Genomic DNA, 26,308 nt, shown 5'->3' with positions numbered 1-26,308 from the left:
ACGTGGCGAAGATCAGTGTCGAGTGGTTGTTACTCTTGACCGAAAAGTGGGCCAGAGTTCAACGATTAGTGGTAGCAACGCAAACTGATTTCGTTTGTTGCCTACGGAGGGTATAATCCGGATTTGAATGCGTAATTATCCGACGCGATAAACCAGACACAATAGTTGCGTGATGACACGAAGCTGGTAGGCTTGAGCTGAATTACACACGCACATGGCAAACATTCGGCATAATGGGAACCGCGTGATAAATTTTCAATTCACCACTGGGTCGAGCTGCACCTCTAATGTATGAACCGTCATCAGTGGGGTCGAAGAGCGACCGATATGTTTCTTAATTAGCACAAAACTAGTTTGTTCCGCATGATCCCGCAAATTACACAGCCGTTTCTCTATGTTTACACATCGACAGCCTACAAATTCACTCCCATATGCGACTGCGTTGTTTGTAAATTAGCGGACTGCTATGCAAATCGCGGTCCGAATCGTTAACCAGGAATTATTTATTCAAATTAACGAGTTCTATGTACCCTGGAAGTCTGTAATTTTTTTTTTTTACAATAACCTGTGTACTTACATCTACTTTGTCAGATTCTTTTACAAGCGAATAGGTTTAAACGTGAAAGGTAACACCACGAAGGTCGAAAAGCAAAGCAGCCAATTAAAAAGCAATTTCAGCTTTGTCGCAAAAATATTGGATCAGACTAACTTCAGCTTCGTTATCAGGGATTTAATTTTTATCAGAGTGTCTCAAAAGTAATTTACATACATATGGGAACGAGCACTTTCAGACGGCCAATTATATTTCCAATTGCTCGGTCGTGAAACACCTGTTTCTTAATTAAGACATTGAGCGGGAAAGAAATTTTTCGCCAACTGTTGAAAGTAAAGTTGCTAATTGCTCGTTAGCGCGTTAACTTTTTCGTCTCGTTTACGCAGAAACGAAATAAATTTTTAGTAACTACCTTCTTTCATTTCAATCACTTAAGTTTAAGAATAATATGAACAACCAATTTCTATTTCATTTCCCAAAGAGTAGCGACAGCAACAAGTCTTGCATTAAATAATAAGTCTAAGTAAGAATCGAGAATATTACTTATAATTCAAGTTTATCTCTAACCCTAGATAGAAATACTTATTCCTTATTCTTAGAAAGCAACTTCTGCGTTTTATTCGTCGACATAAACGACTCGTTATGCCAATGGCACCGGAAACAGGGTGAAGATATCAACTACCGTGCGAAAAGGAGAAGAGAAATAAATCATATCGCCGACTTCGTTATCGTTCTCGTATACATCGTTATTTTTACTCTCCTTCACTCTTTCATCATCGAAATATCATTTTCAGATGCAAGGCTAACTTCTATACATCAATATTGCAAACTAACAAGAAAACCTTGAATATAATAGAAAATGATGTTGATTGTGATTGAAAGGTCAATTAGTAAATGAGGTAACTGAAGCAGATTTAACGAATTATTGTATCACTGTAACAACAAATTCTTAAAGGTTCATCTAATTATCGAAATTAATTTGACGATTTTTATTGATAACGAGTATTAATCATCAGTGGTAATTCACTGTTACACTCGTTTCCCTTACGAAATCAGTCTCCTTAATAAGTTCACTAGTTGTGCGTGGTGAGTAACCATTAACGCGAGCTCACTGACTTCATTATACCATCGAATCGCTTTTCAATTTCACCTAATACCTTCGCCGAGAAATTGCCTGGCCGAGGAAAGTGTTAAGAGTAACGAGAAATAAATTTCATTCGCAAACTTCTTTAAACCTAACCGTGAATAAAGTAACTATCGCTTTAGATATAACTTCGAAGTATCAAGAAAAAGAGAGAAGAAAGTTTAGTTCCTTTAAAGAAAATTATTCTTATCTTTAAGAGAACATTCGAAAAGAGGAGAAAAGAAAATTTAGTTTTTACGGAGGTGGCAAAAGAGACAACTATTATCTTAAGTACACGTTTGAAAAAGTAAGGAAAATTTTAAAAAAGAGTTTGTTCTAAATTCTTATTTTGAAATAAAGACTACGGTCTCTTTTTCATTATGAACACAGTAGCCCTATAAAGAGCTGCCCTTTGGGAAATTTCGTATGCCCTGTATTAGACGTTACAATTATTCGTGCCAAATGGTAAGTTAATTAATGTAATTATCCGATGGTCCAATGTATGGAACAACTCTTATGAAAACAGCTTCTGTAGAAAGAGTAATTAATGCTTTCAGAACGACCAGGATATTTCCATTTCAATGATAACGTTGCCTCTGAATGGTTATTTGAAAACCGATAGAAAAGTTGTTGATTCCGCGTGTAAGGATTATGGATTCAAAGGACCTAGCGAAGTAAGCATGTAAAACTCAACTCTCAACGTTTATATAGTAGCAATTTTATAAAAAATATAAACTGTATTTAACTTGTTATAAAACTAAAAACTTACAAATTATCTGGAGTGTTATATGAAAAATATCGAAATTTTTGAAATATGAAAGTATCTAGGTCACAGAGGATTATAGAGCGTGTAACCAAAGATAAGGTTGTGTATTTCTCATGAAAGGGAAATAGGACTTTGAAAAATACTGAAGCAAATTGATTACTTCTCTTTAATAAAGTATAGAGCAATTCTAATACATTTATGCATGAATATATCAGTTGTTAATTAGCATTCTATAGTTTATTAAAATAAATTGACTTCTTAATTTAGTTTCTCATAATATCAAATTTTTACTTTGATGCAAAAAGAGACAGCTTATATTTCAGCTTTTAATTCCAACGTGATGTACCTAGCTAAATTAAAGGTCTCACTCAGTTAGCTAAATTATATTGCTTGTTAAAATTTCATTTTTTCTTTGTACATTTGGAAATATGTAGTAATATTTCAAGCATAGATTGACAAGGAAGCAATTAAATTATTGAAAAAGTTTCAACACGTGTAGAAAAATCCACTTTCCAACTATACTACAAGTGATCTCAAAAAATTCCGAGTGCTGATAAAGATTAATTATTAAATTAAAAAAACAAACGCATGTAAACATAAGTTAAGTAATCAAAAACCATTCATTATTCCTTTTAATCTGTACAATTCAAAATCAAACCCACTGTGTGCAGCCTCCTCAGGTAAATAAATAAAAATCTATTTATTTATTCTAGTCTAGTATTTGAAAAATAAACATGAAAATGAAATTGTTGATATCTCCTTGTTTTGCTATCCAGGATAAAACACAATCCTATTTCCTTTGACAACTAGGTAAATCCATTACAAAAGTTCTTCATTAAAGTACGGAATAACAAACCTTAACCATTTTGTAAATTTAATGCATCACAAAAGAAACATTATTCAAGATGCTGTTTGAAGTCCAGGAAGATCGTAAAACATGTTTTTCACGCATTTCCATGAACAGTTTTTCTGCCAGCCTTTTGTATCTTCCATGATGTTCCGTTTTATAATTTTTCAGGATTCTTGCTAGGATCTCTAACTTTGTCAGTTTAATTATTGCTAGTTTAATTATTCCAAAACGCTGTGTAACAGCAAATGCTACTGGCATGTTACACGCTTCATTTGATGCAATTTTTGTTCGTATTAAGACGCGTTTCTCTAACGGTACGAGACAAATTATGACCTTATCCCACTACTTATATATTTGCCGTTAAATAATCTTTAACCTAGTTATTGGAAAATATAATTGAATGTTTTTATGAATATTCCTGCTTTTCCTTTTGTGATAATTTTTGTTTTTGATTTTTGTACTGTGAATTTCATTTATGAACTAGTGTTCAAAGCATTATAATAGTAAAAATGAATTTGAATTCCACCATCATATTCCGGAAACAAGAGGAACAATTCATTTCCCATTTCCAAAAGAGTAAAAATTATGAATATTTTTTGCAGGAAATGAACAAATTAATTTTATATAATTCAAACTTCCATATTTTTATAAATTTCCATAAATTTTAACGTGGAATATTTTTCTTTCAGATAACTCAAACGTTGAAATGATGATTCGTTTAAACCTTAATATCTTAATTCCCCATTTTATATTTAACATTGTTTCTCCTCAATTTTTTTCTAATTACAGCACAAAAGCGACGTTTATTCATAAAATATTAATACATTATAATGTTCACTTCATAAAATAAAATTGAACGTATAGAATCGAGTATTCCTATCAACTGTGATAAAAATTTAATAATATTCCTTAAAAAAATCTCCTCTCTTCCTCTCTTTTTCTTCTGTTTTTATAAATTAATACTAGCTTGTATTAGTAGAGCGTTGAATTAAAGGATTGTAACCACTTTTTACGCGTTAAAAGGTTTCTCATGTATCCATAGAAAAATTCATTGGTTACATGGTTAACAAAAGCAGCGAGACAATAAAAGATACTTTCAATAGGATTTAAACAAATTCTATTTGAGAAACTGCTAATTATTCAGAATGTGGTTTCGAATGATAAATCAATTGACGATACCAGAAACCAATCAGTGTAAGTCACCTGACCGATTTAATTAATGTAATTAATTTCGATTAGGAATGAACCATGGTCGTTTTTCTCTTCATATCCCATCAAAGATACTAACCTCCGAGCTGGTCGAGGTAGTACTATCAGCGCTGTCTGTGTTCGCCACGGAGGAAAGGGGTGATCTGTGACCCCTTTGAGCCCATTTGTCTCTTATAGTTGCCACTCCGGTGACAACTCCTATCCTGCTGCTGGCAGTGTTCCCAGATTTCCCGCCACCCTCGTTGCTCCCACTTCCACTTCCACCTCCTCCTCCGCATGCTAGCTCCAGGACATCACCCAGCACCTCTGACAATTTGCCTGGCACCTTGACGAAGGTGTCCAAGACCACTCGACGAAAACAAAGGACGCTGGGGTCCTATGGGACCCTTTTCTTCCTCTTTCTTTTCTCTTTCGCGACTCGCGTTAAACACCCGACGCGTGTTCGATCTTCTAATATCCTTCGAGGATCTTCTTTGAAAGTCAACCGTGTTAATTCGACGATTACCTGGACTAACGTGAACGTTGACGGTAAGGTCAGCGCAACGATAAAAAAGAAAAACGTTGTTCCTTCTCCCTTTCCATTATCATTAGATCAAATGGTCGGATCTGATAGCGTACCGTGACATTTTCAGAGAATTGTCAGGATAAGGATTCGCCCCGATTTCCCTCGACTGCAGATGAATACGGACCCGAGAGAATTGGCTAACGTAGGCTTGCGAATTCCAAACGAGAAATCCTCGAGCTTCGGGAAAAGCAACGTTGAAAACTGTCACAGTGACACGACCATTCTAACGACTGTCTGATGGAAACAACGATCAATGAAATTCGTTCATTAAACTGTCCCAACCATTCGATAGAGTCTTTAGAAAGAAGGATTATCGGAGGACACTCGAAAAAGCATCGACTTCCAAACTGATTATGCGTTTGAATGATAGGTGAACGAAATTGTTATCGAGGCTCTCTAGCTCCATTTTCCTGGGAAATTGTTTCGTTTGCTTGACACTAATGTTTGCTGAAATTCTGAATCTCATTGAAAATGCATTAACCCTTTGACTACGACGGACTTTGAGACGTACCAGTCATAGCATACGATAGGAATTCAGTCGCACCCTACACCGAGAACGGCGAAATTTTTCGTTAAGCGTGCATTCTTGAGAAAGTAGATTGAAATAATGAAAACACTGAATTTCACTATATTAAATCAATATAAAAGTTGAAACTAGTTTAAGCGCCTATAGGTGCCAAAAGTGTTACAAACGCAAACTTGCTAAGCGCCTTTCGACGTCAACGGTAGTCAAAGGGTTAAACTGACTCTACAAGACCCTGATAAATATCATAAAATTCAAACTCTACTTTGTCTCCATTAACTTCATATTTTGAAGGCGAGTAATTATTTAAAAAAGGAATGAACAGAAAGCAATGCTTTTATACTTTTATACGTTAAATCAACGGAAGGGGTTAAAATAATTAACTTTCAATATTTTTTATAAAACGATATCGTGTACCATACTGCACACGGCTTTTTATTACGAATCTATAAAAAGTTTAATGAAAAGCTACTTTGATTTTGAAAAAAAAGACAAAAATGCTGAAGAACGCAATTTAAATTTCAATTGAAATGCAAAAATGGATCTGATATTTTTGTTTGTTATACAGTTAGCGTGTAAATTTTTATTGAAGTTTATTCAATTTCTTTGCTAACCCAGATTCAAAACTCGCTTCTACCAAGTTTTTCACGAATTTTTGTATTTACGAAAATCAATTTTGATTTAGAAGAGGAATTCTCAGTGTTATCGATATACTGTTTCGTTCCGGTACCGTCTCGATATTAACCCGTTATATTCTTTCATGTACTTGTTAATTTTTGTTATGCTTTGTTCTCTTGTGTTTTTAACCAGCCTCCTAATATACAAATAAAGAAAGTGCGATGTATACATTGTATGTAAAGAGTAATAATCTATGGAAATGATAGAAAAGTAAAACCAACCTTTGGAAATTGCAAAAATAATATACATATATTATTTTAAGTTACTGATACGTAACTTAAAAAAACCTGCCTCTTATTCAATGCAATCTTTTCCGATAAAACCAATACCTGAAGCGAGTAAAATCAAAGGGAAGAGAAAACGAATCATGTGGAAACACAAACGATCTTCAATATTTCTCATTTCCGTCGGATTAAATAAAAATGATCCTACTTCAACAAGTAAACTTAGAATTTCGTAAAAATCTACTCGTAGCCACCCAACCATCCCTAGTCGTAAAATAAAGTACGAAGGACTCGAAGAAGGCTTCGTCTTCGTCGTCTGCGTGAAACGAAGGTCGTCAAATTGTTGATGGATTAACTTTCTACGAGTCGCTTTTGTGCATCTCGCGAAACTTTGAAACAAAATATCTTAATTAACTTAACGAACCTCGCCAGTTAACTCGGCAAGGACAGCAGATCTTTGATACGACGCAAGTTTATCATCGATCTTTATTCCGAGACATCCAGGTTCAACGAGGAATTTTGAAATCAGCTGACAACCTTGGGCCACGAGTATCCTGCGTTTTCCAAAGGCCAGGATTAAATTAACTCTAGCAGGATCTTAGGTGCACCTTGAACGCGAGGAAATGCGTGTATTTTACCTGGATTCTGAGATCTAACAAGTTTTCATTTCTTTTCCAAGAAAATTCTTGAAGGAGAAACATATTCGTTTAGTTACATTTGCATTTCCTTTTGTGGAATCGAGAAAGATTAAATTTTTCCAACCAAGTCTCTAGATATTTAATCTGATAACTTTGACATGGAATCAATTTTCTTAAATCTTTATTCAAAGCTGCAGTAAATTGTACGAAATGTATTAAGGTAAATTCACGAGAAATACGATGGAACAATAGGTTTGTTTTTCGAAACTTGTCTCTGATAAAGGATATCACTTGCATCCTCCGGATACACTTTCCCAAGAAACTTTGAAAATTTCTTAATTATCCAAGACGACCCCCGCTGAATTCTAGTTCATTTGCAAAGGACGCAGTTCATGTCTTCGTATACTCATATCCCCCTTTTCCTTGCTTTTAACTGTGGCGGTATTGATTCGGTACGATAAGCTACTTTAATGGCGTTTTTTACGCGGGAACAATTAAAGGGTTGAATTATTTGCGAAATTAAAACGAGAGGTGAAATATTTTAGATAGGTGCATATGAAATGTTTTTTAAGATAAATTTTTGAAACTATATATTTTTTTTCTGGAATATGATGTGTATTTAATCGAAATAACTTTTACACTGGTTTCAGTTCTTAGCATTTGTTTTAACAGTTAACGAATTTCATTATTCCATTATTACATGAAATATCATTTTCTTTCATGTGGTCGATAACAATTGATTATTCAGCAGTGTTTACTATCAGAAAGTACATGAAGTTGAAACTTCAGTGAAACAACATTTCATGTGCAGCGACCTAATAATAACGTAATTGAGGTCATCCATATTGAACAACCTTTCTACGTATCTATCCTAACAATGGTACTTTATAACTTTTACTTTTAACGTTGAAAATTATGCGAGAATATAAAATTAGTAGCAATTTGTATTTCGAAATTATCTAACTTTTGTATATGCGATGAACTTTATTTTCAGCAACAGAAAAAACTGTAATAAATGTTTGAATAGAAAGTTTGTCTAAAAAGTCGTCGCTCTTTGTTTAATTTATTGTTGGCAGAAACTTTCAGTGAGAAAACTCGACGGTTCTTCGTGATTTTCGTCATTAACAACTAAAACTAGAAAGAAACTTTACAAGACTTTTCTGCCATACTTATTCTTCTAAATTATAATTGTGTCGTATTACGTATATTTGGTAATCGTTAATATTATTATTTTATTTTTTGTTAATTATAGTACCAGAATTTCTAAAAATACATTAAATTTGGAAAAAATATAGCAAGTTTCAATTTTGTTGAAACGAGTGCCTTACTTATTTCTAAAAATCATAATTGCATATGTATCACCTTTGAGATATATGTAGTAACTCAAAGTGAACATAATAACGTTGAAACATTACTACAACTCTGAGCAGAAAGAAAATCCAAATAAATCAACAAAACAACGTAATATATTTCCCCTTCTTGTAACAGAAACTACAATTTGTATAACGTATCGCGAGTCGCCATAAATTCAATGAAAAAAAGAAAAGAAAAACTGATTCATCCCTAGAGACAAGCGCGGAATTGGACGAGTAAAAGACACGAACGTCAAACAATGCTGAATTGTTTTCCTGCGAGAGTGCAAAGAGAGCTATGAGGCCGATCGGACCACCTGGGTCAGAATCGATATTTACCCTAATTGTTGCTCTTGTTCTCGTGCCCTCCCTGCTAAAGTCATCCCTAGCATCTGTGTACGGGTTCCTTAACAATTACCCTCGTAGACCGAGAGATCAATGTTCGAGGTCGTGAAACGTTCCGAAAGGAAAAGCAATCGGTACAGGATCACAATAGAAGCGGAAGAGATATTCTCGGATAACGTAGAATGCTGCTCTTTTTACTTCAGTCAATCCTATTCTAGAATACAAATTTTCTAAAAGGATCAGGAACAACGTTTTGTGCGTTTTCAGAGAAGAATACAAATAATTCCCGGTGTCTTAAGTCGAATTAAAAATTTTGCAGAATATAAGTGAAATACACCTAATTAATTTTCCTTTAGTGTTCCTATGCGTTTGTTTAATGGACGAATACGATTGACCTGTATTTCTTTGACCCAACTCTCTGCATCGGAGAACACAATTGAGCCGCCTGCTGTACAATTACAAACGCATTCCGTCGATACCATCTTTCGTTCAGTAATCCTGATAAAAGCTCACGCGTTCAAAAAGGGCAGTCTATCATCGTTCGGAAACGTCTGTTTCATTGAACGATAAAGAAACTTCGACACCGAAGAACGTGTCGATAACGAAACAATAAGCAACGGGAATGTAATTATTGTAAGTAAAAGTGAAGCCAACAAACGAGGAAAGAATCCTTTTGAAGGGAACAACGTTTCAGTTAAACGGGTCTGATTCAAGGAATCACACTGTCTGACCAAACACCGACGTATAATACTTTGTCGCGGTATTTCCTCGAACATAATCGAACTACGTCCCGGTATCGTTAGTCTACTACTGATAAACAATTTACCAGGTCAGTTGGCCAGGGTTAGGTCATCAACCAGCGTGTAAAGTATCGGTGGTCACTTCTAGTGAGCAGAAAGCATCCCCTTCGACGATATTCGAATTCACTTGTACTTTACGATACGTTCGCCACTTTTCTCTGATATAATCTGTCGTCGACTTTGCTGGCGTAGTGGCCTGGCTACGACTAAACTACACTCGACGTGTACACGCTCCGTACGCCGGGGTTCGTGTGCCACCAGAAAACGGCGATTCGTGGATGGTATCCAGAAAGGAGGTGGTGGTTGGTCCCGTTGGTAGGGTGAACGGAGCATGCTGCTAGCCAACGAGCAAGACAGAGAGAAACATAGCACGATCAGTTAACGCGTGACAAGGATGTCGTTACAAGTATAGAAGCGTTTGATACGGTTCACTGTGTGCGTTATCGTGTATACGTGCAATGGTTCAGCTGTGAGGGACGAAGAAAGAGAGAACGAGTATGCGTGCGCCGCAACAGGTTACTCTCCCCTTCGATACGCTCCTGGAATTCTTCGCAACCCTTATTCCCTCTCCACATTTCCACGTTTTCTTCGACCTTCTTCATTGCTCAAAAGCATTACGTTCTATGTTAAACATACGCGGTCTATAGAAAAATTCATTTCTCATTTATTCTGGAATTATAATGTTCTCACCCCCAAAGTAATCCCTTACGCCTTACGCTAATTATTTTTATTGGGATGTAGTTCCTTTCAGCGAAAGTCGCAAAACCATAAATAGATATATCAATTCGACGTAGATTTTCATGCCATTCACGAATATCATAATCATTTTTGCCAGAAATGAACGGTTCTTGAGATATCGATTTTTTCGAAAAATTGGCGCTTTCTCTAAAATACAAATATTTATTCAAATTTCGAGTGTGTTATTAGCTGATATATATTTATATAGAGCAATTATTATGGGTAAAGGCTACGTAAAAGGATTAAATTCAAAAGATATTGAGAATCTATATAGTCTATCCTATTTTATAAATACAGAAAGGTACAAATAATAAATGACGAAATTAAATTTTTCAGGTACCCTTGTTTTACTTTTTTATCTACTTCGTTCCCTTTTTTGTCACCCCATGATTTTTTCCCTTAACTTTTCCACCCCCCTTCCTTTACTTTACTTGCGTTTTCCCTTCTGCGTGCCAGCCAGTCGTAAATAGACGTTTATGTAAGTCATTCTACAGTTTCGTCTATGTGTTTGCTCACTACTATGACTTCGGTGTTTTCCACTCCCTAGTTTCCTCCTGATCCTTGCTTGTTCTTCGATCTTTCCAATGGTGCTTCTAACACATCGAAAGAAAAACAACGACTAGATTGAAAAAAAGCGTTGAAAGAATCGCTTCAATTACCACGCGAAGATACGGAAGGTTGTTGGTTGACGCACTACAAGTTGGAAAGATCCAGTCAGGAGAGGAGTACATAAAGCACTCGTACAGAGAGAAATCCGATTTCTTTCAGCATATACAAACGTCGTCGAAACTCGCCCGCGAATCGTCAATCGAGTAATGGATTGAACAATAGAATCGTCGAGAGAAATTGCACGCGATTCACTTCAAACACGAGTGTCTTTCAATGTCGCGAAACCTTTTAAACAAATCTCCTAGGGTTACGCTTAATTCTCTTCGAAAGGTTCCAAGCGAGCACCTTCCGTTGTCGCAAACCTGCTTACGTAGCATTACTTTAACAAATTTTATCGTTTCGCGTAATCTGTTAAAGACGAAATGTAAATACGAAATGCTACTCGTTTGTACGGCAACTTCGACGAATAATTTTCAGATCTCTCAAAGGATTCATTCTTAAACACATTTTTCTAATTATTTTCTTTGAAGAAACTTCTATAATCTCTTATTGCAAATAAAGATAAACTGAAGATAGATAAACTATCCAATGATAGTCATGAATAGAAGGATCATCTGTGCTATAGTTAGCCGCAGAAATATAACACTGCGAGTAATTTTGAGATTATGTTAAATTAATTGTAGCGATCACTGTTTTTCTTTACGATGATATATGAAATTCATCTCGAAATATAATTTGTACAATAACTCGGAAAGATATATTGTTTTTCAAAAAGGATCATCTCGATTAATTTCAATTTTGTTCGCAAACATCTTCGCTCGTATCCCTTGTTTTCATCCCCAGCTATAAATACATTTATTTTTGTTTAAAGTTTTTCAGTTAATCCTACGTTACCGAGGTGGTCCTAGTGCCCGTTTAATTACGTTTCTACGTTCATTAATTTATGACCGACCTTATTGGTGATTCTGCAACCGATATTAGCATAATTTTCATTTCGTGCCACGAAATCGTTACACGTTGATAAATAATATTTATAACATTCCCGAGTTTCTCTATTCTTTATTCCATGAAATTAATCAATTTATATTCTAATTCAATTTTTCAAATTCGGCTGTAAGCTTCCATGAAAATTCTGGATTTAATCAAAAATTTCAATCCTGTTAAATTATTTCTTTAGAACCAATTTCTTCTACAAATCTCATTAATCATACTTTCTTTGAAAATTTCTAACAAAGCGTCATATATTGAAGCTTTTGATACATAGGTATGCAAGCATTTCCCGTGACTTTAATTTCAGGCACTTAGAACCAAAAGGATGCAAGCTACACTCGTTATTCAATTTACGTTATGTATAGCGGTTTTACCATTCTGTCCTTATTTGCAAAATTAAAAAAAAAAAAACGTTACTTGCATCTCTTTTCGCTCAGGTAGGAGAAAATCGAAAATAAAGAAATATAGTTCGCGTCTTTGTTTTCTAGATATTAGCACTTGAATTACCAAACCAGTCAAAATGACTGGTTTCAAGTTTCTTATTTTAAAATATAGTATTTTATCGCGGTATTTTTGTTGGAATGTACATTGGCTATTGTCGAGATAAAGAATAGATGTATATATCGAATTATGTTTCATCCTTTATTTATTGAATGTTCCACATTATTTTCAACTTAATAAGCGTGTATCAAACATTGGTAGTTCAAGTGTTAACATTAAAAAATTTGGGAGAAAAGTGGCTGAAACTGATGTTTTGTGTTGGTTTTGGGAAGCAGGGTGATAATAAAAATGAAAGGAAAATATATATATATGTTTAATTGAACGTTCCCTCTTTTGAAGCTTTGAATTGACTGGCAAAGAGCAAAAATCCTCGAGTCAGACGGGTAGGTTCTCATAGCCCTAGCTTATTTCACCCTCGACATCTTTGATTATGAACGTCTTGATATAAGATCATGTTAATTTTTACCCGTATATCAATAATTTGTTCCACACTGATAAATAATTTGCACTGCAACTGTGATACGTTACCTCAAAGTTACAGGAGTGCGTAGAGGGTTGAATACAATTTTTCTTTTTATTTTATGAAGTAGAAAAGATAATCGAAGGTCAAGGTATCGAGTCATTTGTCTTTGCCTAGAGGGAAACTATACGACAAGGTCGTGTCTTCGACTCGTTCTATCTTCGTTTACGACGATCAAGTTATTAAATTCCGCTTGGAATTACAGGGATAACCCGAGCCGCAAATTTCCTCCAAGTTATTACCAATTTTGCCAGCCACTTATCATAGAAAACGACAAGTCGAAACGATTTTTCAACGCGGAAGCTGTGAATCTGTTTTCACTTGAACAATAATGAAACACGAGAAGAAAAATTTCCATTAATTTTCCATTGTTTTCTGTGTGAAAATAGATGTTTTTCAACTAGTCTTCCCCTTTCAACGTTAAGTTAAAGCAATAATTTTGTAAACATTTTATTCTCGTTACTTCAAGTTACTAAAAATGAAGCTGCATCCCTTTAGCTGCAAAGTCCTCAATTTCGAACGATCAACATCTCGTATATCTATATGTATAAATTATATTTTCAACTTTTCATCATGGATCGAAGAGCTGAGGGGCAGAAGTTGTTTTCCACGGGACTTGTCGACCGTAGGATCGGTAAATAGTGCAGTTTTCGCGATGGCTCGATGTCAATAACGAGAGGGTGCATCTTCCGCGACCGGATAGTCTTTTTGATAGATGGTCGAGTTGCACGCACATTATGCATTCACCTGAGCTTTTACGTAAAGCAGAAAATTTGATTACTTTCGATGGAATGGCTACTTTACGTGCTACCTAAAGATCATGTTATCGATACATCATTCTTGCGATGATATACACGTAGGAAAATTGATTTCACTTAATACGACTTAATTTTCTTTTCTCGTTTTCAAGTCTCCATTTTTGTTCTCGAAAGTCTTTAATGATATCTTCGAGAAGTTCTTAAATTTTGTGCTCGAAGAGCTTTAATTTTTCCATTTTAAAATGTCTTAATGTTATCTTCAAGAAGTCTTCAGTTTCTTTTTATATCTTCAATTTGTCTCGTAAACGTCAGAATTTGCTTTTTGCAACGCCTTAATTTTCTTTTACAGAAGTTTCAATGATGCTTCCCGAGAGAGTTTAATTTTGTCTTTGAACTTTTCTCCAGAGACGGCAAAGGATCGGTCAATCGTACCGGTTCCGCAGAACGTACAGCGGATAGTTGCTTTCATTCTTCCCTAAGTTGAGATTTGTTAAAAAAGAGTAAAGGAGAACTTTGCTGAAGTTTGCGGGTAATGGAACAGAGCATAAGCTCGAAGAAGTAGGTTCTGATCACGTTATCCTTGAAATAAATTCAACTTTAGATTTCTTTTAACTCGAAGCTGAAATTTTTGGGATATTTGCCGAGCAACTCCGACTTTGCTACTTTTCCTCTAATGAAAATTTGCGAATCTCATCGACACACGCGGAAAATAAAATAAAAAGGATCTTGCGAATCTTTTGCGATTCGAAGGCACAATATCAATCGGTCGTTGTAGAGTGCTGTATCGATCCACATTCCGGATTCTATGTTCCCAGTCGGAATGGGGAGATTCTATATCTGCGCGCGTCCAGGTAGACACGATAATGGAGATAACGACGAGCTTCGTTAAATTACGCATCGAACGGGGTGAATTTGAAATCCATGCGAAAGATAGGGGTTCGCTTTGTATTTTTCCAATCGTTTCATTCTTTCCTTCGCGGCAATTGTTTGATCGAGTCGTTTTTCCGATTGGAGCCAATTAATTCACTTTATAGGATCGAAAAGCGCACAAATAAAAGGTCAAAAGTCACAAACGAGTCTTAATTAATTCATTATTTTACATTTCCGTGGATTAGCGGCAACAAATATATCAGAAGCAATTCCTGAAGTACTGTTCGATTTGTTTTCAAAATTCAATATTATATATGGGAAATAGTAAATTAATTTGTTGAATAAAAAATATTATTCATACTTCATTTTTACATGAACGCGCGTTTAAAAAATGATAGTGATATCACCATCTGGTGGTAAATGGAAAAGGCAATGAAACAGAAAATTGCTTTTCTTTTCAAAATGTGCATCTTTTACACTTCGCTGCAGTCGATGCTTCAAGGGTTAATTCACCGATGCAACAGAGGGTGATTTTACCTCTTATCAGCTATGGCCACCTAGCAGTAAACCGCTGTTACTAATAGAACTAAATTATGCTTACGTTACCTACAGTAGGTATATCTTTTTCCCATAGTAGATTTCTATTCTCTACTTTATCTTTTGAGAATTGCTATATGAGTCTGATGGTTCGCCTGTAGATGGAGAGGACATAGAAGATTCCTACTTTATCACAGCACACTTCGAAAGATTTCTAGTTTATCTTCTTAATCAATTTTTTTATTGCTTATCATTTAAACTTGAAGAAAAATTAAATAGCATCGAATGGAGCACCAGCTAATGCATCATTTTTCATCATGAAATTTTTTCCAATTTTTTTGTTATTTTAGAGTTATTATTTATTTGCTGCATATTTTGCAGCTAATGTAGATTTTACTCGCGGCGAGGCTGCATATCAATTAGCTGTCATGCAGAAAATGAGGAGTTCGTAGGAGCCTGTTCAGCGCACGTATCTTTCGGTAATGAGTCAAAAAGCCATTGTTGATGGGCAAATTTCAAAATTTCAAATATTTGCTTTAGGTAATTTTCAGAAAACGGAGATAATATATACTGTCCCTTAAAATTCGTAGGATAGTTATCCGTTTTGATAATCTTTAATGATATAATAAAAATGATTTAAATTATGCAGAAAGCTAGCAAGCTAAAAGGACAGAAAAGTTAAAAATGGGAGAAAAACTGGGGAAGGTGAAAAATTTGAAAAGAATAGGAAAAGGAGATCAGTGAGGAGAAATGAAGAACCTGGATAAGGATGTAAGAAGGAGGTACGTTAAAGACAAGGAGCGCCTAACGACCGTTCTATGTATCTAAAGATAAGGTAATGTAGCAAAGGTAAGAAGTCAGAAGAAGTAAAAGAGATAAGAGTTCAGAACCACTAAAAAAGGTAAGAAAGTTAAAGAAAAAGAAAATCTCTAGAAAAAGCTGTATAAACTAGAAAAGTTAGAAAATGCAGAAAGGCTTCACGGCAAATAATTAAAGAAAGCATTAAATATTGTAGACAATTGATCGATTATCTAACATAGAATAGGCATTAATTGCTTGTATGTGAATTTCACGGAAATAAGCGTGAAAAGACAACGAGATTAAAACAGAATCATAACGGTAGAAGCAATACATTTTCTGCTAATTAACCAATATCTGCTATTAGATAATTAACACGCTGTACAGTTGAAAGTGGACACTAATAGCATTTTGAATAGTTGCGGAATACACATTACGGAATTAATTGATGCTCTTACAGCATCCGCATGATAATTCAATTTCTCTTAATTGGAACGGATATAAATGTTAATTAGATCGGGTTAGATCCATTTCCTTCGACGAATTGACTATGCGAAATTTAACCATTTCTGATTAAACTACGAGAACCATCTCCACTATCTTGGCATTGAAGAATACTGAATTGCAGAAAATTGCATACACTTTTTTTATAATGAAATTTAACTTCTTATTGAGTTTTCGATTCAAAAAGGTTAAAAGGTTACGAAAGGATCAAGTTAAATTTCACGTTAAAATTACACGATTGTCCAGCCATAGATATAAGGCGATATCCGTGTGTTCCGGGTAAAGAATAAAGGTAATTACTAAGACAAACGACGGATGCTATTAACCCTAATACAAATAGTCCGGTAAATACACAGCACAGTTTAGAACGGCTGGAAGCGTGTTGACAGTAGATGGACTCACTTCATCAGAGGCGAGTAAGCTATAATTGACGTTTATTCTTTCGACCATCAAACAATCTAAGTAAATTAACGTTCAAGAGAACATTATTACAGTTCGTGTGTTGATCTTGAAATATATTGGAATTTGGAAAATCAGTGCATAATTTCATTTTGAATTATAATAAAGAAATATTAACGAATTGAAACACCAGGTTCTTCATCTTTCCTCACTTATCTACTTTTTCTAGTTTTTTCAAATTTTTCACCTTCCCCAGTTTCTTTTCCATTTCTAACTTTTCTGCGTTCTTTTTGCTAGTTAGCTTTCTACATAATATTAACCATATAATAAAGAAATACACCCATACCTCGCTTTACGGCCTAGATACGTTTCGGAAAACTTGGCCGTAAAGTGAAAAACCGTATAACGAATCAATTATTTTGATACAAACCCATACAAATTCAATTGGATCTGTTCTAATTTTTTATAAAATAATATAGCTTTTAGTTCATAAAACATTTGATTCTTTTTGTTTCCTATAAAAATGCTTACATGAAAATAAAAGTTCAGCATTTGTTTTTGGTCGTATAACGAAACATCGTGGGCCGTAAATTGAAAAAGTGTCATAATTAAAAAAGGCCGTTATAGCGAAATACCGTAAAGGTAAAGAGCGGCCGTATTAACGAATTGTTGATTAGTCGTTTATAATGATTAACTCCTATTAATTTTCTATATTTTCGAAAAACAATATTATGAAAGCTGATGCATGCATATTTTAATTCGACTCACCCCAGTCTGTACTGCGTAGTAATTCTTCTGCTGTTGTCGCCAACAATTCAATACATGAGAGGAGGACGTATTGTGCGAGTGATGGTGGCAATCCTCCTGTCGGCTATCCGGTTTCTTCGTGATCGATGGAGGATCAGGCCAACGATCTAAATTGCTCCAGTATTTCCCCTTTCGTTTCACCGCATAATATCGGTAGACCACTATTGTCATCGCGACGACCAAGGCCAAACCAGTACCGGTAGCAGCTCCAAAAATTGCTGACGATACCATTTTCTTCGCTCTTTCTATCCGCTTCGATTTCTTCCTCCTCCTTTCTCGAATTGGAAGGGCTCTGGAGTTCCTCTGTAATCTGTAAAAGGTCAACATCGTTAGGAAAGGAGAAAAGGGAAGTTCTAGAGGCTGACTTGATTAGATTTTACATCCTGCTTCATTATCTTGGTATCTCTCTTGACTTGGAAATTCGTTAGTATTATTTTTACTAAAATTATTACTAAAATGGCATATGATTTTGTGAATTAGGAACTCGAAGAAAGAATAAAGGTCACGTTAGCCTTCCCTGAGGAAAATGTCCCGTCGGGACAAGGGAAGTAAACCCCATCATTTGTCTTAAGTCTTTGATAGCCGTTTATTTTACGAGATTAATGGCCCTTGTAATTTCTGGTTTTTCCTTATGACAAAAGAGAGAACTATATTTGTAAACTTATGATATATGCTACGAAATTCATAGTTTTTAAATTAGAAATTAAACAGCAAATTGAAATATTACATTAAACAATAAATTTGAATTATAATGCAGTACTAAACACGAGTTGTTTCCAGTCTATACCACCCGACAAGACGCGTTAATTATCACTTGAATCAGTTGCATGGCTCACGAGTACAAAGTTAGGATTAACAAGTTAAAGCCTTCATTTAGGACACGAAACTAGCTTTCTAATTAAAGTAACTGTTGCAACTTTAATGTCTAAATTTAGATTCTAATTTTATTTTTTCAGATTTTCTGGAATCTGCAAGTGATTTCTAAAAAACTCATCTTCATTTTTTCAAATTAAATTGTGTACTTTGTTATACATCAATCGAAGCGGTCTTTTATTCTCTACAAAAAGTTATACTTGGTTCGAAAACTGATTAGTTCAAAAGATATTTTAGGGGAAGTCAGGGAGAGCCTAATGGTCTCTCCCTAAGATATCTTCTGAACTAATCAATTTTCGACCCACCTGTCTTCATACTTTCTTATAGAGAATTAAGAAAATGCTTCGATTGGTGTATACCAAAGTATACGATTTCAATTAAAATCTTTCAAAATGAAATATCACTGTACGCGATATGATAGAATAATAATTATTTTCAGTAATAAATTTTTAATAACAATATTGCGTCGGCATTTCCTTTGAGTACATCAGCGAGAAAATCACTCTGTACTTCTCTAGCATCACGAAACAGAATCTTCTTACCGCTAAATTGAAGCTCTCTCGGATTCTTGTACTATCGGTTATACAACCAGATGATTTTGTGTCGGTTATGTTTCGAGAAAAAACATTCCTGAGGGAAGGAGCGTGAACGACGGCAATGCGAATCAAAGGGATTGCACGAAAGGAGGAAACGTCGACAAGATCTCGGCTTTAATGAAAAAGAAATGCTCGAGGTCTCGTTCGTGTTTGATGGCAAGATATCTGAGAGAAATATTACATGCGAAAAAGTACTCGTCTAGCGGAAGAGGAAACGCGGACTGACACAGGTAACAAATGTTCAAAGTAATCGTTCTGGGAATTGAGAGAACAACATTGTCGTTTTCGTTCTTTTAAAATTCATGTAACGCCCGAGCTTTTTCTTGGCGGTCGGCTTCTCGATTTAACTTGAGCGATACGTGATGCACATGGAATACTTTCAATTTTTAATACGTTCACCATTATACCAAATAAAAACCACAATTTTATTATCATTAAAAACCATCACGATCTTTTAATATTTCTAAAGCTGTCTGGTTATTCGTAAAATAACAAGGATTTTATTTTATTTGATAGTCATTTTATTTTCCAGGTGCGTCGCTGACACCCCGGAGTCTCCATTTTCTGGGTGTGTACATCGTGGGCGTAATTCTGTCGTGCAGAGGAAATAAACCGTGCTGTTCTATCTACCATTTCCTACGTGTCTACATAATGCAACCCGTTACCGTAAAAGGATCTGATTTTTATTGATGCAGACGTGCTTGGGAAAAAGTGCATAAAGAAAGTTACAAGCGACGGAAAAGCTACCTGCATAAAATATCTGTATCATTTATTCAATTTATTTTTGCTTGATGTACACGTATCCTTCAAAATTCGAATTATTCCAAACTTCTTTAGCTTCAATTAAAATGAATTTTCCCAGTAACGTTCATTAAAGAGGAACTTCGTTCGTTAGTACAGAGGCGTAAAGAGAAAAACATCTGTCGCCACGTTGGCAAACTTTGTATCCTGTAGAACACCCTTCAGTCTCTCGTTTAAACTTTCCTCTCCTTCCTACGCACCAAACCACCGCCGAGTATGGTAATGAGTCATTTTGCTCGACCGTCAACCATGTCCAAACAAGATTTGGTCACCGTAACAAAAACTACCCTCTCTTTGAAAGTGGACCGTCATGGAAACTAACACTTGCACGATTGATCACCCATATAGGTCAACGTGAAATAGATTACAAAGTGTTACTTAGGTACCAATAAAAAGATTAATTTTTTTCGCTGCGAATTAACGTTATGAAATAAAAAAATATGTATATAACACTACTGGGTTGAAGAATATTAAAGAATTAATTTATCAACGGTGTGACATCATCAAGGTTGTTGGTAAATTATTTCCGTCGCTTTTAATAGTTCGTCGAAATTCTGACGATTAAAAGCCGATTTTATCGCGACGATAATCAAAGCCAATTTATCATGGTATTTGCGTAGGTTGATGGCAAAGCCGCTTTTATATGACGCGAGTTAACCGAACTTGTATTTCGTGTAAAAATGTGACTAATTGAATGTTCGGTTTATATAATGGAAGAACGTAAATAAACGATAAAAATAAACGAAAAGTTGAAAAATATCGAACGAAAGTGATGAGAAACAAATTGGGGATTAAAATATCAACGTACAGAATGAAATTCTATTAGGTAGAAATATTGGATTTAAACGTTCAATCAGAATTATTTCCTCGCACTTTTCTCTTCATGAAATTTTAATTCCTGGGTAAATATGGACGTTTGTAAAATATTCTCTTTAAGTCGTTAAAACAGAAAACATTTATGTTTAACTAAAAAACAATTATTATCCTTTTGAACAGGATGTCAACCAGGGAAGGGTTGATTCTTCTCAAGGGTTGAAAAAGCGGTTTTGTTTATCAGGAAATTGAATTTGAAAATAAAGCTGAATACAAAATGATGTATTTTTGGAGAAAAACAGAGGACATAACGTAGGAACTTTGATTTTTATAATCAACTATGTGATGTGTATCAGACAAAGGTTACGGTCGAGAAAAATGGGAACGTATTTATTGAATTTTTAATGTAATCAAAACTTTGGACCAAATCAATTTCAATGTCTCGCAACTATAATCTCTACGGAAACATCAGAATGCAGAAGTGCAGGTAAAAAATTTTTCTTGCTAGAAATATCAAGCTACAAATTACATTATGTTGTTACATATTTAATACCTAATGAACGGGACACGTAGATTTACGTTTTTGCACATACATATTTTGATTGCGCTGCCTTCAAATAAGTCCGGAAATGGAAATAGATTGGGGAATAACAAGCCATTCGTTAAGTATTAAATGTCCGATTTTGAACACAATATAATTTTATAAGTCTTTAAGAGATAAGTATAAATATTTCAAGATGAAACTGATAAAAACGACTATCAAAGCCAGAAACGAGATACATCAACAAAATTAATGGAATACAAGAACGGTGAAGCGACAGTCTACTATTATTTTGCTTATCTAGCTTTTAAGCGGTATTTCTCGACAGATATTTCATTGTTCGGGCTAGAAATGATTACGCTTTGAGATTCCCAGTCTTGTGGCTGAGAAACGTGCAAACTAAGATATATTGATCCGTCGTTAATTACTGCTCTGTTTCCGTGATCCCTCGATCTCGAGTAATCCATTCTCAAGGTTCACCCATATTTGTTTGTCCCCGATTCAAGTTTGTGATTAAACTTCTTGATATATTAAAAATTACTCGCGGGGACAATTAATGAACTGTAATGAATGTCAACAATGCGACACTGGTTGTATGAGTAAAATTTCAGGGTGATTAATCCTTTGAGGGGCAGTGGTACGTAATGTGTTGTAAGTCACTTATAGGTAAATTACAAGCACGATGATTAAAACATGTTATTTCAACTAAAGAAATTATCGATGTCTTTGAAAATCAGGAAAAGTGACTCTGAAAAGTCATAAATCCAATACGTAAAGAATAGGTACAATAGGTATTTGATGTTTTATTGTTAGATGTAATTTGTAATGGAAGAATGATAAAATGCAATGGAAATATGAATGAATATTATCGAGATTAATTGGCAAAAAAAATGAATGTCTCATTGTACTATAGAAGAATTGTGTAGAGAATTGTTGAAAGGTAAGGAATTAAAACGGAGAATGAATAAGAATAAAGTTCAACAAAGATAATAGGAAACTAGGGTATTAACTTAAATGAAGGAACAATAAAGAAAATGGTCTCTTTCGTCATTTAGAAATATTAGTATTATGTAATCTAGTCTGAATTGTTAATGGGATATTACTTAGAGAGGGAGGAATTCAAAGAAGATTACGTAGAATTTCGAGAGTTTTGTTATCAATCTACTCGTCACAATTATTAAAACGAGGATTCGTAATGAAAATATATTTTAATTTTTGGAAATGAATTTTATTTTCAACTTTTATTTGATTTATCAATAACAAAAGTTATATGAAAATATATAATTATAAAATTATAACTCCCCATCAACTTGGCTTAGGTTTATCGATTTGATCCCCGTTTTACATCAACATTGATTCAATTAATGTTCCTGTTTACCTAATAAAACTTTTATCTCCAGCAGCTATCGTGTGTCATTCGTATCTCACGTGACAGGAAACGCGTTAACTTAAATGATGCTCCCATGGAACAGTTTACTCAACATCTTCGTTTTGTTGTTTTTCTTGCAACATAATTTTTCATAGTTTCTACATGTATCAGAACTTTGAAGATCAAAAGCATCGCATTCGATATGGTTATGATAGTGTGTAGCGTAAAAACCACAAGTCAAAGACTTAAATATTAAAGATATTAACATTCTATTCGCGTTTTCTCGAAGAATTTAATTACGAGATCGATGTTGCTCCATATAAAGTAACTTTTCTTCGGAAAGCTATTTAATAGAAGGGATCGATTGGTTACGTATTCGCGACGTGACTGAAAATCAAAATGTTGGATAAGAAAACTCTCGTGGAAAGAGATAACTATAGGAAGATACCATAAGATTATAGGATTTCTCTTCGGCCAGCGGAATATCGCCGTTGGAAGCAATTCCTGTAGCCGATAAAATTGTAACACTGGAAAGTTCGTGTTCGGTGAATAATATTCGCAGAACAAGGTTCACGAATCATTTCGAGGCAATACAATTTGCATAAAATAAAATTTTATTTTAAGAGAAGAAAGTATGAGTTTCAATATCCTGATAAAATCATCTATTGCAGAATGAACTGGAGCAGAAGGTGAGGATTCCTGGATCCCAGAAGAAACTGAACCGTCTTTCGTTAATTAATCCGTTCTATTGAAACGATGAACATAGCGTAAATGATAACTTTTAATAAATGCAGTGACATATTTTCATTGTTGATAATATACATAATTTTGCATATGTTACCAATACTATAGGGTTATCCGATTCAATTGTATATCAAGTAGAATTTAATTTCATCAATAGCGACTGTGATTTTATTGCTCAGCTCGTCAATAGTCTTTGGATTATTGGCGTAAACTTTACTTTCCACAGACCCTATAAAAAAAATCTAATGGTGTTAAATCATCCTCTTCGTAAAAAATTACTCGTTCGTAAAATTTGGTCAAACGTATCAAGCTCGCAAAAAAAAGCGGAGAAGGATCGTTGAATGATATTGTTTTTTATAATTAATGTCATAAAATAGACTTTGTATTAAAATAAAGTAACCATACAAAAATCAAATACTTAGCGTTTTATTTCAATTTGAAGATGGACATTCAATTTGGATAACCCTATATAATCATGGATTTTGATTTAAAAAATTCCCTTATAAGTATTCCTTTCGTTCTTCATAAAAAGTGAAAAAAATGTACGATTAAATTGATGACTGTGGTAAGAAAAAGGTGACATCGATTTGTAACTTTTGGAAAGTCGATTCAGTTTAGGTAATTTGTAGTCCTAAGAAGGGTCGAAGCACTTAACTTCCATTCACGTGTACGTGACAAGAAAAATATTTCCATGAAAAATAATGCTACCATACAATGAAAAATATTCGATGTTTAACAGCACGAGGGTCGCATAAGGGGCGTGACAAGCGAAAATTTAGTTACATTTAATAGTTCTCAAAATATTTTGAGAAGTTTATATTCTACATGTACCATTATAAAAAAAAAAAAAATGCTAAATCTAATAAGCTATTATTGTAATTAATTTTCATTTTGCAAAAGCGAAGCATTTTACGTTCAATACTTGCGAAATTTCAAAAATTTATAAACACTTCAGTTTATAGCTTACTTTTCTATATTTTCCTGCTTTTTGCTTGATCGAAAAGAGTATTTTAAGTAAGAGAAAAGAGGATAATTTGTTCGCCTGGATGGAACGGGTGGATTCATTTGTAAGAGATTTCGGAAAGTACGATTTTATCTTCATCGGTAATCTAAAGATCGATAGTGGCTCGAATCGTTCTAACAACGTGCCACGAAAACGAACGAAGGAAAAAGAAATTTGCAGTTGCAAGTTTAAGAAGTCAAACGTCTTATTCTTACCATTCCATTTGTTATTCAGTTGTAAAAGTAAACAAACGTGTATGTACCTATCTCAATGCTGTTCGTTCGAGAAATTAAGTTGAAGAAAAAGGTTACAGAGTAAGTTGCAGGCAATTGCTGAAAAAGTCACGTTCAAGAGAAGTTGCTTTCCAAAAAGATTTACGCGGAACAACGACCAAGTTACAGGGAAACTTGTAAACTAGCATCTGAGTGAACTTGTTTTGTAAACTACTTGTTCAGAAAATTCTTTTTCTATCTTGCTTTTTCTTTTGTGTAGTTTAACATTCTGATTAACAATCTTCAAAGTTGTAATTCTTAATTTCAAGATTTCAATTTACTATTTTACATTATTTAAAATAATACTTTTCTATCGAACGAATTTAATTTTTAATAACCTTCATAATATTCAAAGTGTCAGAAGCTTGACAATAACGGATTAACGACGAAATATGGAGCAATACAAATTTCATACGTGAATTGCACGTGTGGAGAAAGAAATTTTCAGCGAAACGTTCAACTTTGAAATTGTGTTCACCTTCGTTCATCTCACAAATCCCACGTGTGTCGTAAAATAACTGCTATGTTTTCTTTATTTCCACCACAGTGCATTTCTCGCTGAGCAGGAAATTTTCAAATGATTCCTGAACTGTTTTGTGAAACGATGAACAAACGCGTTGATGACCAAAAATATTAAAAAATAAACCGCAAGAAATGCAAGTGACACATTTATATTTGGTGAACTTATAGAAAAGCTACTCCTCCTCCGATTTCGATGATTTTTAAATATGTTGGAAAATTTAAATAAAAAAAGTTGCTTAAAATCACGAATTTTCCAACATATTTAAAAATCATCGAAATCGGAAGGGGAGTAGCTTTTCTACAAGTTCACTTTATATTTCTTTTTAAACATATAATATTCTTTTTATTTTAAGCATTCAACGCGCATGAGGGGGAGTAGCTTTTCTACAAGTTCACTTTATATTCCTTTTTAAACATATAATATTCTTTTTATTTTAAGCATTCAACGCGCATTCAACTTCCAGAGAAAGCATTTCCGAAACACCAAGTCTCACGTGGGTGGAATGAGATTGTTTTCTTAGATTAATGTGTTCCGAGTTAGAGGTTTATCTTCGCCACTAGTGTTGGCCCAGTGCCTACAACTAGAGTGTCTTTCCACTTACCTATAGTCGTTTCTCCTGGAAACTCTACTGAGAACACCTGGGTATCAATCGTTTACCTTAGGTGACACGTCTGTTATCGAAGTGCATCAATTGATTTATCCTTTAAACCGCATCATAATAAGCTGTCGCCTAGTGGAAATTAGATATTACCTGTTCGCGAGATGAATCGATAATTAACTAAAGTTCAACTCGATTGGCTGTTCAATGTTCAGATGCTGAGATAAATGAAAAATAAACTTTGAATTTACTTTGGTGTAACCAGGACTTTTTTCTCGATCCACGATTTCTTCATTTCATCATGTCCGAAATGTCAATGTGGTTATGAAAGGCAGGACATCGATCATGTATTATGGCAATGTCCTCTGTTTGACGACCAGAGAAAAAACCTGATACAGTAAGCTACATAAACTGAACTATCATCTTCCTCTATCATGCAATGTATTACTTCAAAACCCTACGACAGTCATATGTTACACCATACAATAGAATAACCGACGTTTGATGCACATTTATTT

At 34.4% G+C, this 26,308-nt stretch overlaps 1 protein-coding gene across 5 annotated transcripts in view; it reads right to left on the bottom strand.

The window, feature by feature from the left end:
- Sytbeta (Synaptotagmin beta) overlaps positions 1 to 26,308 on the bottom strand; it is a 113,747-nt gene that overhangs the window by 20,118 nt on the left and 67,321 nt on the right. For all 5 annotated transcript variants that reach the window (XM_034315810.2, XM_034315812.2, XM_034315813.2 and 2 more), the window contains one exon: positions 17,619 to 17,967. In XM_034315810.2, coding sequence (XP_034171701.1) covers positions 17,619 to 17,888 — 270 coding nt within the window. In that variant the 5' untranslated portion in view covers positions 17,889 to 17,967. The remainder of the gene's footprint in view (positions 1 to 17,618; positions 17,968 to 26,308) is intronic.

This window comes from Osmia lignaria, chromosome 15 (assembly GCF_051020975.1).
Source record: "Osmia lignaria lignaria isolate PbOS001 chromosome 15, iyOsmLign1, whole genome shotgun sequence".
Lineage (NCBI taxonomy): Eukaryota > Metazoa > Arthropoda > Insecta > Hymenoptera > Megachilidae > Osmia > Osmia lignaria.
This window is presented reverse-complemented; position numbering and strand designations above follow the sequence as displayed.